The 15564-nt window shown below is 46.2% G+C and overlaps 1 protein-coding gene across 1 annotated transcript in view; it reads right to left on the reverse strand.

Moving 5' to 3' along the window:
* The window catches only part of LOC121585395 (integrin alpha-8-like), a 75002-nt gene that overhangs the window by 47678 nt on the left and 11760 nt on the right, over window positions 1–15564 (reverse strand). The window contains exons 7-13 of the mRNA XM_045216627.1: window positions 9313–9438; window positions 9178–9222; window positions 8563–8606; window positions 6229–6285; window positions 6062–6114; window positions 5304–5509; window positions 1939–2136 (exon numbers count right to left, since the gene is read on the reverse strand). Coding sequence (XP_045072562.1) covers window positions 1939–2136; window positions 5304–5509; window positions 6062–6114; window positions 6229–6285; window positions 8563–8606; window positions 9178–9222; window positions 9313–9438 — 729 coding nt within the window. The remainder of the gene's footprint in view (window positions 1–1938; window positions 2137–5303; window positions 5510–6061; window positions 6115–6228; window positions 6286–8562; window positions 8607–9177; window positions 9223–9312; window positions 9439–15564) is intronic.

Consider the following 15564-nt stretch of genomic DNA (forward strand, 5'->3'; position numbering starts at 1 on the left):
GGGTCTGTCCGGAAACCATCAAGAAACTATCCAGTTTCACCTGCTCCCCTCTCCAGGCCAACCCCTCATCCTGGGTTACCCATGGCTCCGCCCGGCACAACCCTCAGCTCGACTGGGTGACCGGGGTGATCAGGGAGTGGGGAGAGGACTGCCACCGAACCTGCCTGCTTGCTGCCGCACTACCCCCTCGGCCAGTACCTACTAACTCCGCTCCTGACCTCTCCAATGTCCCAGAATGCTACCATGGTCTCAGAGAGGTGTTTAACAAGGCTAGAGCCACACTCCTCAGATCCGTTGCCAGCTACACTACCGGGGCCAACCGTCGGAGAATTCCTGCTCCCACCTACCATGTTGGTCAAAGGGGTGTGGTTGTCATCGAAGAACCTGCCACTCAGGGTGGAGTCGCAGAAGCTGGCACCTCGGTTCATTGGCCCATTCCCTATCATAAGAGTGATTAGCCCAACTGCTGTCCGGCTCCAACTGCCTAATTCCCTGAGGGTGCACCCCACTTTCCATGTGTCTGAGATTAAGCCCATCCATGAGAGTCCGCTGGTCCCTGCTGCGCCTGGTCCTCCTCCTCCACGGCTCGTCGATGGTGGTCTGGTTTACACCGTCCGCCGCCTGCTTCGGTCCAGACGGAGGGGTAGGGGTCTCCAGTACCTCATTGACTGGGAGGGCTATGGACCTGAGGAAAGGACCTGGGTGCCAGCTAGTCGGATTGTGGATAGGACTCTCATCACCGCTTTCCACCAACGGCATCCTGATCAACCTGCAATCCGTAGGGGCCGCCCCAGAGGGATCCCTAACCGTCCTGCCCGCTCGGCTTCCTGTCCTGTGCCTGATCCTGTCTCGGGACCTGTCCCATCTCCCGACCACGGCCCTCCGGCTTCCTCCGAGGATGAGGACGTTCGCTCGGACCGTTCGGAGGAGTTCTAGCCCTCCTCCGGCTCCCCTCCTCCCGCCCGGCGTGGTGTTGCTCTTGGGACTTCTGGGGCCGTCCCTTGGGGGGGGGGTTCTGTCATGAGCCCTCTCACTCCACCGGGTTACCACCTTAGTTTGTTTCCACTCTGCTCACCACTCTCTCTCTACTCAGCCTAACTAGCTCCACCTGTCCCTGCTCTGCTCGGCTCTAATTACTCTGCCAGCTGCGCTGCATTACCCACTAACCTCTCCCAGTATTTATAGCCCTGTCTTTCAGCTCTCCTTTGTCAGATCGTCTGCAAAGCTCACACCCGGAACCTGTGTGCTCGCGCTTCTGGCTCACCCTTGTTTTGTGACCCCGGACCTGCCTGATTCCTGGATACTCTTCTGCCCCAGGAAAACCAGACCTGCTTCCTGCCTTTACGACTCCTGACTACTCTTCGACCCCCGGTAACTCTGACCAGCCTTCTGCCTTGCTACAACGTATTTGGATTTCCCTTGAACTGTACTTCTGCCTGTTTTCATCCGCCCCGTTGTGTCTGTGTTTCCTCCCCCCCCCAGGACTTCTGGACCACCAACCACCGGGCGTCATCGGACGCATCGCTGCCACTGGGGGGAGGCACAGACCCAGCACATCGGACGGGAGAACCCCTGGAGCCTTCACTCACTCCCTACATCCCTTTCCCCTTAAGTTTAAATAAACTTTCTGGTGTGACGCAATTGTGGTCCTCTTGTCGTCTGTCTGAACCGTGACAGTTAAAACATTTGGACTTTTCCTTAAGATGTTTTAGTGCACAGAGAACAGACTTATTGCATGCCTGTCTGCACTCTTTTGACCCCCCCCCCCCACCTCTCTTCCTGGGACAGGACAAGAAGTCATCAGAGAATCGTCGTGGCAACAGCTCTGTAACCCCAGTACCCCTCCTGAGTAACGACTTCACCAGAAGAAGGGAGGAGAGAAGTGAAACTGAAAAAAGAGGAGAAAATAAGTAAGGTGCATGGGAGTGTAGAGTGTACCAGGGTAATGGTTGTTGTCCAGGTCTCCGTCCCCCCTCAGGGTGAAGCCGTAACCGGAGAGGCCACTACTGGAGGCCCAGGCTCCATAGAGCTCCTGGCTGAGGGTTAGGCCCCGGGCCGTCAGGTCTCTCTGGCCATTGTAGATCAATACCAGGCCACTCCGGTCCTCCCCACCAAACGGACAACCCACTGCCACGTCTATCAGAGAGAGAGAGAGAGAGAGAGAGAGAGAGAGAGAGAGAGAGAGAGAGAGAGAAGAGAGAGAGAGAGAGAGAGAGAGAGAGAGAGAGAGAGAGAGAGAGAGAGAGAGAGAGAGAGAGAGAGAGAGAGAGAGAGAGAGAGAGAGAGAGAGAGAGAGAGAGAGAGAGAGAGAGAGAGAGAGAGAGAGAGAGAGAGAGAGAGAGAGAGAGAGAGAGAGAGAGAGAGAGAGAGAGAGAGAGAGAGAGAGAGAGAGAGAGAGAGAGAGAGAGAGAGAGAGAGAGAGAGAGAGAGAGAGAGAGAGAGAGAGAGAGAGAGAGAGAGAGAGAGAGAGAGAGAGAGAGAGAGAGAGAGAGAGAGAGAGAGAGAGAGAGAGAGAGAGAGAGAGAGAGAGGGTAGGAAACACACACAAAACAACTCCAGTATGAGTTACAAGGCTGGCCTTCTGAAGTGATACAGCAGACCAGCTCACATCAGCAGGAGAGAGGGATGAGAGGGATGGTTTAGACATCATCAGCTGAAAGCCCCTGAGGGAGAAGTAAAGAGAATACCTAGGACTACCCCTCTCTCTTTCCATTTCCTTCTTTCTCTCTCCTTAAATCTCTTTTCCCCCACCTCTGTATCTCTCTCAATTGAATTAAATACTTTATAGTGAGCTTTATTGATTTTTAAAGTATTCAGACCCCTTCACTTTTTCCACATTTTGTTACGTTTACATCCTTATTCTAAAATGGATGAGAAGGGAGGGAGGATTAGAGAAATGGATGAGTGTTCCTGATGGATACTCTACAGTCGTCTCTACCAGGGACTCATTTGTCCGGCTGGGTATCAAACCTAGATTGTCTGCACCCCTCAAGACTGCATTAACTCTCTGAGCTCAAGTCTAGGCACCATCTCTTCAAGGCAACACAAGTGAAAACAGGTTTTTAGTAATTTTTGCTAATTAAAAAAAAAAAAAAAAACTTTACATAAGTATTCAGACCCTTTGCAATGAGACTCGAAACTGAGCTCAGGTGCATCCTGCTTCCATTGATCATCCTTGAGATGTTTCTACAACTTGATTGGAGTCATGTCTTTTGATTGGACATGATTAGGAAAGGCACACACCTGTCTATATAAGGTCCCACAGTTGACAGTGCATGTCAGAGCAAAAACGAAGCCATGAGGTCGAAGGAATTGTCTGTAGAGCTACGAGACAGGAAAGTGTTGAGGCACAGATCTGGGGAAGGGTACCAAAAAATGTCTGCAGCATTGAAGATCCCCAAGAACACAGTGGCCTCCATCATTCTTTAATGGCAGAAGTCTGGAACCACCAAGACTCTTCCTAGAGCTGGCCGCCAGGCCAAACTGAGCAATCCGGAGGAGTAGGGCCTTGGTCAGGGAGTTCCTCTGTGGAGATGGGAGAACCTTCCAGAAGGACAACCATCTCTGCAGCACTCCACCAATCAGGCCTTTATGGTAGAGTGGCCGGACGGAAGCCACTCCTCAGTAAAAGGCACATGACAGCCTGCTTGGACAAAACCTTGCACCATCCCTACGGTGAAGCAGGAGTGGCTTTGGGACAAGTCTCTGAATGTCCTTGAGTGGCTCAGCCAGAGCCTGGACTTGAACCCGATCGAACATCTCTTGAGAGACCTGAAAATAGCTGTGCAGCGACACCCCTCAGCCAACCTGACAGAGCTTGAGAGGATCTGCAGAGAAGAACGGGAGAAACTCCCCAAATACAGGTGTGTCAAGCTTGTAGCGTCATACCCAAGAAGACTCAAGGCTGTAATTGCTGCCAAAGGTGCTTCAACAAAGTACTGAGTAAAGGGTCTGACTACTTATGTAAATTTGATATTTAATTTTTGAAATTATTATTTTTGAAAAATATTCTAACAACCAGTTTTTGCTTTGTCATTATCGGGTATTGTGTGTAGATTGATGAGAAAAATATATACTTAATCCATTTTAGAATAAGGCTGTAACGTAACAAAATGTGCAAAAAGTCAAGGGGTCTGAATACTTTCCGAATGCACTGTACACACACACCCTACTGTATGATAATGAGGGAGAACATCACAGCGTCTCAGTGGAACCCCAGACTCTAGTCTCCATTGTGGCTCAGACAGCTGGAGTCTCTGGCTCCATTCAATCTCCATTCTGGCTCCACTAGCGCTGCAGCTTCCTGAGACTAATGGATTCTCTACTGATCTGTCCTGTGTGTGATCACCTCCACATTCCCAGTCTAACCCAGCCACACACTGGCTGATGCATCAACCTAAGGACAAAAGCCTCTGAGTTCACTCAATGCATGTGTGTGTGCATGAGTGTGTGTATGTGCAGGCTTACATGTGTGTTTTAACAGGCCTCAGTTATGCCTCAACACTGATAGACATTGATTCAGGTTTATTGATTTAGTTCTGATGATGATGATGGTGTGGAGGGAGGGAGGGAGGGAGGGAGGGAGAGTGGCTCTAAAACAAATTTATTAAAATATAAACACACATAAATAACTTAGTAGGATTGTTGTCATATGTTCACCAGAGAAATATTCATTAGTCCCAGTTCAAGACCACATGCCTGAGGCTCCGAAAAGCATTTGGGCTCCAGACCTGAACGTGTGTGTGTGTGTGTGTATGTGTGTCACAGGAGGTTGGTGGCACCTTAATTGGGGAGGACAGGCTCGTGGTAATGGCTGGAGCGGAATGAGTGGAATGGTATCAAACATGTGTTTGATGTCAATCCATTTGCTCTGTTCCAGCCATTATTATGATCCGTCCTCCCCTCAGCTGCCTCCACTGATGTGTGTGTGTTTATAAAACAAACACAATGCGAGGCAGAATGAACACTGGGCAGCGGGACAGAAACTTCCAGATGCCCCTATCTTAGTGGACATCTGGATATTAAAAATAACTCTCTCTCTGTGACACACGCGCACACACCCCAAACCCTGCTCATCATTACAGGAGGGGGAAGAACTTCACAAGGAAACACTCTAACACCGTACTTCCTGATTGGCTGAAGACCCTTCGGTTTCCCCCATCGGAGCATCTCATAGGATATCCACTCTCCAAGACCAAACAGCCAGCGATGAAGAGGAAACATATAAAAACATCTGGCTCCCAATACACTGGGAGTGGACACTGAACAGGAAGAAAGAGAGGGGAAGGACACACACAGCATACCGTTATATCCGTCCTGGTTGAGGTCTCCTAGCGGGGCGATGGCAGTGCCAAAGCGTCCGAAGGTGTGTGTTCCCATCAGGAGGAGGGGCTCGGAGAAGGTGAGCGGGGAGTGCTGGAGGTACAGGTAGACACGGCCCACCTCCTTGGGCTTACTCTCCCTCTCTCTCTCCATGTAGAGAGGGGCTCCTACCAACACATCATCATACCTGGGGGAAAGATACACAGCTTTAGATTACACTCACACACGTGTACACACACACACACACACACATATATAGATGAGTGTGTTATACAGACATGTCAGAAAGGATGTGGTCTGGCCCCAGAAATAGAACTCAGTCATCATAATCAGAGAACAGGCTACAGCTGGAACACATACTCGTTCCCCCCTCGCCCACTCAACTGTCTTCATTATTGGCTCAGACTAAACAATTCTTTCACTGCAAGAACCATGAAGATCTGTAGGGACAGGAAGAGAGAGAGAGAGAGAGAGAGAGAGAGAGAGAGAGAGAGAGAGAGAGAGAGAGAGAGAGAGAGAGAGAGAGAGAGAGAGAGAGAGAGAGAGAGAGAGAGAGAGAGAGAGAGAGAGAGAGAGAGAGAGAGAGAGAGAGAGAGAGAGAGAGAGAGAGAGAGAGAGAGAGAGAGAGAGAGAGAGAGAGAGAGAGAGAGAGAGAGAGAGAGAGAGAGAGAGAGAGAGAGAGAGAGAGAGAGAGAGGGAGAATGTGAGAGAAAGAGATAGATAGAGACAGACAACTCACCCGTCTCCGTTGAGGTCAGTAACAGCCACAGAATAGCCAAAGTAGGAAGCCATCTGACAAAACATTTCCAAAACATGATTCTACAGTAGTGCTAAAAAGTAGTTGGGTAAAAGATGAATAGCCGTGTGTGTATGTTTATGTATGTGATGTTACTGTATGTTACTGACCTGCTCTCCTGTGAAGTTCATGATGAATGTCAGATTAGTGGAGTTAATCACAGCTACCTGAAACAGAACACAAGAGTCACACACCTGATACAGGTACACACACACACATGCATCATGCACACGCATACACAGGATGTAATGAGCTGAAATAGAAACAGGCCAGAAAACAAAAAACACAGCCCAAAACTCTCTTTCCCTCTGCCTGTTCCCCCTTCCCCCCATCTACCTCTTTCAACCCCCCATCGTCCCCCCTGCCTTACCCCCTACTCTGTTCCGTACCCTCCATTTCCATAACCCCAGTCGTGGGGGAGACAGAGGGGCTGAGAATTCCTTCAAAAGACCTACAATAACAACCACATGGAGACAGTCAGGGGCTCCACACACATTCACACACTCACACACACACTCACCCACACACATGTGCACGCACTCACAAAGTTAGAGAGACAAACACATACACAAAACACCAACAAATATAGAGAAACAGACAGGCAGACAAACGGACAGACGGACGGACAGACGGTCGCTCAGAATGACAGACAGAGAGGGGCAGGCAGAGGGAAAGACATGTGCAGACACTTAACTCCCTGGCCCCCCTCCTCCTCCTCTCTCTCAGGGGTGTCAGGCTGGTTGTCTCCCCAGGTCTGAGAGGCCTAACGTGGGCTGACAGCTACTCTAGTCTCATCAGGCCCAACAGGCCTAACCCTAATGCCCACTAACCACAACTGTGAGGTCTACCGGCCCCAGAGCCTGTTGACACAAGCACACAGACTTGTCTGCTCTGAATACATCTCAGTGTCTGTCAGTGTGTGTGTGTGTGTGTGTGTGTGTGTGTGTGTGTGTGTGTGTGTGTGTGTGTGTGTGTGTGTGTGTGTGTGTGTGTGCGTGTGCGTGCGTGCGTGCGTGTGTGTGTGTCAATGAGCAGGCAATGAGCTGTGTGTTAGAGGTGAGGGGTCGTGTGTGTGTCAGGGAAGGGAGTCAGGCTGGGTCAGCTCTCATGGAGCGGAAGTCATGTGTCATTAAGGAGACAGTCCAGGGGACACACACCCCTTAAAACACACACATACACGCACAAATAATTGCACACACACACATAAACACACACACACACACACACACACACAAACTGATAAGAAATGTATTGGTGTGAGTTAGGACTGTGCTGTGGTCAAAATGGGGGGAGTTGTTGTTGCTAAGCGATAGTAACTAGGAATGGAATTTTACTTTGGAAACATTTCCATAATTCCATACTTGCATATCCTGTGTGTGTGTGTGTGTGTGTGTGTGTGTGTGTGTGTGTGTGTGTGTGTGTGTGTGTGTGTGTGTGTGTGTGTGTGTGTGTGTGTGTGTGTGCAGTACCAGTCAAAAGTTTGGACACATCTACTCATTCAAGGCTTTTTCTTTATTTTTACTATTTTCTACATTGTAGAATAATAGCGAAGACATCAGAACTATGAAATAACACATATGGAATCATGTAGTAACCAAAAAAGTTAAATATATTTTATATTTGAGATTCTTCAAAGTAGCCCCTTTTTGCCTTGATGACAGCTTTGCACACTTGGCATTTTCTCAACCAGCTTCACCTGGAATGCTATTCCAACAGTCTTGAAGGAGTTCCCACATATGCTGAGCACTTGTTGGCTGCTTTTCCTTCCCTCTGCGGTCCAACTCATCCCAAACCATCTCAATTGGGTTGAGGTCGGGTGATTGTGGAGGCCAGGTCATCTGATGCAGCACTCTATCACTCTCCTTCTTGGTCAAATAGCCCTTACACAGGCTGGAGGTGTGTTGGGTCATTGTCCTGTTGAAAAACAAATGATAGTCCCACTAAACGCAAACCAGATGGGTTGCAGAATGATGTGGTAGCCATGCTGGTTAAGTGTGCCTTGAATTATAAATAAATCACAGACAGTGTCAACAGCAAAACACCCCCACACAATCACCCGACCTCAACCCAATTGAGATGGTTTGGGATGAGTTGGACCGCAGAGTGAAGGAAAAGCAGCCAACAAGTGCTCAGCATATGTGGGAACTCCTTCAAGACTGTTGGAATAGCATTCCAGGTGAAGCTGGTTGAGAGAATGCCAAGTGTGCAAAGCTGTCATCAAGGCAAAGGGTGGCTACTTTGAAGAATCTAAAATCTAAAATATATTTTGATTTGTTTAACACTTTGTTGGTTACTACATGATTCCATATGTGTTATTTCAAAGTTTTGATGTCTTCACTATTATTCTACAATGTAGAAAATAGTAAAAATAAAGAAAAGCCCTTGAATGAGTAGGTGTGTCCAAACTTTTGACTGGTACTGTATGTGTGTGATTCTGTACTCACATATCCAAAGTTCTGTGCCCCTCTCGGAACCCCAGCTATCAGCTCTGGAAAGGAGAGAGGAACACACATTACAGTATATCCCACTGCCTGCCTGATCTTCTGTCTGTCTGCCTGTCAGTCTGTCTGGATGCCTGCCTTTCAGTGTGTCTCTGTCTCTAGGCCACCCTGACTGAAGACACTAAAAGCTGACAACAGACTGACTGATGACGAAAGGGAGAGAGAAAGAGAGAGAGAGAGAGAGAGAGAGAGAGAGACAGAGAGTGGTTTTGATCTGAGTACCTCCCCCCAAACCCTGTTCCCGGTACAGACCAGACCACAAACCCAACCCAGCCAGCTCCAGCTTTAAGGGATTCAAAGATGAGACCACAACCAGCCTACAACCACAATACACCCATGTATAAAATCATTATACAACCATGTGTCAACCCTTGATTTGGCACTTGGTGCCATGTTTTAATTAAGAAGATGATGTAGAAGGCAGAACATATGGTTTTGTAGCAAGTTACTTTTCTTGGTTAATTTGCAGTGTAGTTACTAGTTAGTTACTGTCCATCGGACTAGCCTCTGAAACACTGCACACACCAACCACACAGAGATGAAAGTGTTGTTTTTTACCTTGCTCCGAGTCTCCTGTGAATTCCCCCACTGCCACAGAGTAACCTGCAGACAAGAGAGAGATATTAGTGAGTGAGTGTGTGTGCGCGCATGCGTGTGTTTGTGTGTGTAGATGAAACTGTGTGTGTGTGTTACCTAGGTAGCTGTCGTCATGTGTATCAGCTGCAGCGTGTGTGTGTTTCTCTCCAGGGACTCTCCTGAGCACGGCTTTCAGAGAGTAACCATTCAATATCTCTGCTACGCCTGCTGTCATCACCTGACCTGGAGAGGGGGAGGTTAAAAACACACAATGGTAAGTAACGGCCAGGCCAACTCCAGGCCAACTCCAGGCCCAATGGGGAGCAATAACTTCCTCACTGTCAGTCTGTCACACACACCTTTCTGCCCTTTGTTAAGAAACTCACAGGTATGAGGAGCTCTTCCCTGAGGAACTCTGAAACACCTCGTTAGCAGGAGTTAGAATGACACACATTCTCTCTCTCTCTCTCTCTCTCTCTCTCTCTCTCTCTCTCTCTCTCTCTCTCTCTCTCTCTCTCTCTCTCTCTCTCTCTCTCTCTCTCTCTCTCTCTCTCTCTCTCTCTCTCTCTCTCTCTCTCTCTCTCAATTCAATTCAATTTAAGGGCTTTATTGGCATGGGAAACATATGTTAACATTGCCAAAGCAAGTGAAGTAGATAGTAAACAAAAGTGAAATAAACAATAAATATTAACAGTAAACATTACACTCAGAAGTTCCAAAAGAATAAATACATTTCAAATGTCATATTATGCATATATACAGTGTTGTAACAATGTGCAAATAGTTAAAGTACAAATGGGAAAATAAATAAACATAAATATGGGTTGTATTTACAATGGTGTTTGTTCTTCACTGGTTGCCCTTTTCTTGTGGCAACAAGTCACAAAATATTGCTGCTGTGATTGCACACTGTGGTATTTCACCCAGTAGATATGGGAGTTTATCAAAATTGGGTTTGTTTTCGAAATCTTTGTGGATCTGTGTGATCTGAGGGAAATATGTGTCTCTAATATGGTCATACATTTGGCAGGAGGTTAGGAAGTGCAGCTCAGTTTCCACCTCATTTTGTGGGCAGTGTGCACATAGCCTGTCTTCTCTTGAGAGCCTGGTCTGCCTACGGCGGCCTTTCTCAATGGCAAGGCTATGCTCACTGAGCCTGTACATAGTCAAAGCTTTCCTTAAGTTTGGGTCAGTCACAGTGGTCAGGTATTCTGCCAGTGTGTACTCTCTGTTTAGGGCCAAATAGCATTATAGTTTGCTCTGTTTTTTTGTTAATTCTTTCCAATGTGTCAAGTAATTCTATTTTTGTTTTCTCATGATTTGGTTGGGTCTAAATGTGTTGTTGTCCTGGGGCTCTGTGGGGTCTGTTTGTGTTTGTGAACAGAGCCCCAGGACCAGCTCGCTTAGGGGACTCTTCTCCAAGTTCATCTCTCTGTAGGTGATGGCTTTGTTATGGAAGGTTTGGGAATCACTTCCTTTTAAGTGGTTATAGAATTTAACGTCTCTCTTCTGGATTTTGATAATTAGCGGGTATCGGCCTAATTCTACTCTGCATGCATTATTTGGTGTTTTTCGTTGTACACTGAGGATATTTTTGCAGAATTCTGCATGCAGAGTCTCAATTTGGTGTTTGTCCCATTTAGTGAATTCTTGGTTGGTGAGCGGACCCCAGACCTCACAACCATAAAGGGCAATGGGTTTTATAACTGATTCAAGTATTTTTAGCCAGATCCTAATTGGTATGTTGAATTTGATGTTCCTTTTGATGGCATAGAAGGCCCTTCTTGCCTTGTCTCTCAGATTGTACACAGCTTTGTGGAAGTTACATGTGGCGCTGATGTTTAGGCCGAGGTATGTATCGTTTTTTGTGTGCTCTAGGGCAACGGTGTCTAGATGGAATTTGTATTTGTTCTCCTGGCAACTGGACCTTTTTTGGAACACCATTATTTTTGTCTTACTGAGATGTACTGTCAGGGCCCAGGTCTGACTGAATCTGTGCAGATGATCTAGGTGCTGCTGTAGGCCCTCCTTGGTTGGTGACAGAAGCACCAGATCATCAGCAAACAGTAGACATTTTACTTCAGATTCTAGTAGGGTGAGGCTGAGTGCTGCAGACTGTTCTAGTGCCCTCGCCAATTTGTTGATATATATGTTGAAGAGGGTGGGGCTTAAACTGCATCCCTGTCTCACCCCACAGCCCTGTGGAAAAAATGTGTGTGTTTTTTTGCCAATTTTAACCGCACACTTGTTGTTTGTGTACATGGATTTTATAATGTCGTATGTTTTTTCCCCAACACCACTTTCCATTAATTTGTATAGCAGACCCTCATGCCAAATTGAGTCAAAAGCTTTTTTGAAATCAACAAAGCATGAGAAGACTTTGCCTTTGTTTTGGTTTGTTTGTTTGTTTGTCAATTAGGGTGTGCAGGGTGAATACGTGGTCTGTCGTATGGTAATTTGGTAAAAAGCCAATTTGACATTTGCTCAGTACATTGTTTTCACTGAGGAAATGAACTAGTCTGCTGTTAATGATAATGCAGAGGATTTTCCTAAGGTTGCTGTTGACGCATATCCCACGGTAGTTATCGGGGTCAAATTTGTCTCCACTTTTGTGGATTGGGGTGATCAGTCCTTGGTTCCAAATATTGGGGAAGATGCCAGAGCTAAGGATGATGTTAAGGAGTTTAAGTATAGCCAATTGGAATTTGTTGAAGTTGAAGTCGGAAGTTTACATACAACCACTCCACAAATGTCTTATTAACAAACTATAGTTTTGGCAAGTCGGTTAGGAAATCTAGTAATTTTTCCAACAATTGTTTACAGACAGATTATTTCACTTATAATTCCCTGTATCACAATTCCAGTGGGTCAGAAGTTTACATACACTAAATTGACTGTGCCTTTAAACAGCTTGGAAAATTCCAGAAAATGATGTCATGGCTTTAGAAGCTTCTGATAGGCTAATTTACATCATTTGAGTCAATTGGAGGTGTACCTGTGGATGTATTTCAAGGCCTACCTTCAAACTCAGTGCCTCTTTGCTTGACATCATAGGAACATCAAATGAAAAGAAATCAGCCAAGACCTCAGAAAAATAATTGTAGACCTCCACAAGTCTGGTTCATCCTTGAGAGCAATTTCCAAACGCCTGAAGGTACCACGTTCATCTGTACAAACAATAGTACGCAAGTATAAACACCATGGGACCACGCAGCTGTCATACCGCTCAGGAAGGAGACGCGTTCTGTCTCCTAGAGATGAAGGTACTTTGGTGCGAAAAGTGCAAATAAATCCCAGAACAACAGCAAAGGCCCTTGTGAAGATGCTGGAGGAAACAGGTACAAAATTATCTATATCCACAGTAAAACGAGTCCTATATCGACATAACCTGAAAGGCCGCTCAGCAAGGAAGAAGCCACTGCTCCAAAACCGCCATAAAAAAGCCAGACTACGGTTTGCAACTGCACATGGGGACAAAGATCGTACTTTTTGGAGAAATGTCCTCTGATCTGATGAAACAAAAATAGAACTGTTTGGCAATAATGACCATCGTTATGTTTGGAGGAAAAAGGGGGAGCTTGCAAGCCGAAGAACACCATCCCAACCGTGAAGCACAGGGGTGGCAGCATCATGCTGTGGGGGTGCTTTGCTGCAGGAGGGACTGGTGCACTTCACAAAATAGATTGCATCATGAGGAAGGAAGATTATGTGGATATATTTAGATTTCTGATGTGCTGTTCCTTCTTTTTCTGTAGTGTATTTCTGTACAGTTTTAGTGATTCACCATAGTGAAGGCATAGGCTCAGGTTTTCTGGGTCTCTATGTTTTTGGTTGGATAGGTTTCTCAATTTCTTTCTTAGGTTTTTGAATTCTTCATCAAACCATTTGTCATTGTTCTTACTTTTCTTCGGTTTTCTGTTTGATTTATTTTTAGGTTTGATAGGGAAGCTGAGAGGTCAAATATACTGTTTAGGTTTTCTACTGCCAAGTTTACACCTTCACTATTACAGTGGAACGTTTTGTCCAGGAAGTTGTCTAAAAGGGACTGAATTTGTTGTTGCCTAATTGTTTTTTGGTAGGTTTCCACACTACTTTCCTTCCATCTATAGCATTTCTTAATATTATTCAGTTCCTTTGGCTTTGATGCCTCATGATTGAGTATTGCTCTGTTCAAGTAGACTGTGATTTTGCTGTGGTCTGATAGGGGTGTCAGTGGGCTGACTGTGAACGCTCTGAGAGACTCTGGGTTGAGGTCAGTGATAAAGTAGTCTCTCTCTCTCTCTCTCTCTCTCTCTCTCTCTCTCTCTGCTATTGTAGAATACGCTGTGCTGTGGAGGGGGAGGTCAGATAAACATAGGCCTACTGCTTTATGCCCTCAACCTCACATCAATCCTCCTTAATGTGGTGGGTACTGACAGAGAGAAATCCCAGACTCCCACTTTCCCTAACTCTCTTCACAGACATGGACGCTAACCCTAATTATAGACGCATACCTACACAGACCCTAACCCAAATCACAGACATAGACCTACAAACACAGACCTTCTACTCACACAAGACAGACCCTCTTTACAGACCATAACCATAGACACAGAAACAGACCCTCTCCAGACACACATACACACACACACAAACACACACACACACACACACACACACAGACTTAACCATAATAACAGACACCCACTCCACAGACAGCTCCTAACCCTAATCACAGAGACAGACCCTAACCCTCTGCAGACTTCCTCATTACTGATATTATAAGAGGTTCCTTTAGATCATCTTATAATAAGCTGTATAAAAGGCTTCACATAATAACTCAGCATAAACGCCTGTGATAATAGCTGTATTTTAGAGACCATAAACTCTCTGCTCGGAGAGCTTTTATAAACATCTAGAGGATGTGTTTAAACACCAGGAAGCTGAGCCAAGCTGAGGACAACGACATGCCCGCACACACACACACACAAAAGCTTATACACACACCAGTGGTATAGAGAGATCATAAACCACCTTCAACAAAGGATTAATACAACATAATATTATTTCATAAAAATACTCACTGACTATCCATCTCTCTCTTTCTCTTTCTCTCTCTCTCTCTCTCTCTCTCTCTCTCTCTCTCTCTCTCTCTCTCTTTCTGTCCCATATACTCCCTCCCGCTCTCCTATAACTCTCTCACCCACTTCTGTCTATCTCTCAATTTGAAAGGCATATGGCAGACAGAGCAGGCAGTTCTTGCTGTAAAAGCACGTTCCTATCCTCCTTCGTTTTTAAATGAATTAAGTGAATGGAGCGATAGGGCACAGAGGTTAACATTATGGGAGTGACCGTGATCAAAGGAGGAGAGTTTACTACCCTGTATTAGTAACCGTTTCGCACACATACACACACACACACACACACACACACAGCTGTGTGCTAGTACCCACTCAATGAAGATAAGCGAGGAGACATCAGGACAGGAGAGACAGGAAGAGTCCAAATCCCCCCCCCCCCCGCAACACACCCACACACACACTTTCAAACTTCAAGGTCCACTGTCAGACGTGAAGCAGGTGTCTGCCCTCCAACACACACACACATTATCATGGTGAGTGGGAGTTCCTCCACACCCCATTACCCTCTGATCAGCTCACTACAACTGAGCCTAGACTCACACACATCCTGTCAGAGAGAGAGAGGAGGGAGGGGCTCTCACTCTACCTTGTCCTACTCTGGCTTCTCCTGGAATCAAACTGCACATCAGGAATGAGAGAAATGAACTGGTGCAGTGCTTCATCAAATACTACAGTGCATTCGGAAAGTAATCAGACCCCTTGACATTTTCCACATTTTGTTACGTTACAGCCTTATTCTAAAATTGATTAAATAAAATAAAATCCCCATCAATCTACACACAATACCCCATAATGACATAGCAAAAACTGGTTTTTAGAAATGTTTGCAAATGTATTAAATATAAAAAACAGAAATACCTTACTTACATAAGTATTCAGACCCTTTGCTATGAGACTCGAAATTGAGCTCAGGCGTTTCCATTGATCATCCTTAAGATGTTTCTAAAACATGATTGGAGTCAACCTGTGGTTAATTCAAGTCTGGAACCACAAAGACTCTTCCTACAGCTGGCCGACCGGCCAAACTGAGCAATCAGGGGAGAAGGGCATTGGTCAGGGAGGAGACCAAGAACCTGATGGTCACTCCGACAGAGCTCCAGAGTTCTTCTGTGGAGATGTGAGAACCTTCCAGAAGGACAACCATCTCTGCAGCACTCCACCACTCAGGCCTTTATGGTACAGTGGCCAGACGGAAGCCACTCCTCAGTAAAAGGCACATGACAGCTCACTTGGAGTTTGCCAAAAGGCA

This window comes from Coregonus clupeaformis, unplaced genomic scaffold (genome assembly GCF_020615455.1).
Source record: "Coregonus clupeaformis isolate EN_2021a unplaced genomic scaffold, ASM2061545v1 scaf0757, whole genome shotgun sequence".
Taxonomy (NCBI): Eukaryota; Metazoa; Chordata; class Actinopteri; order Salmoniformes; family Salmonidae; genus Coregonus; species Coregonus clupeaformis.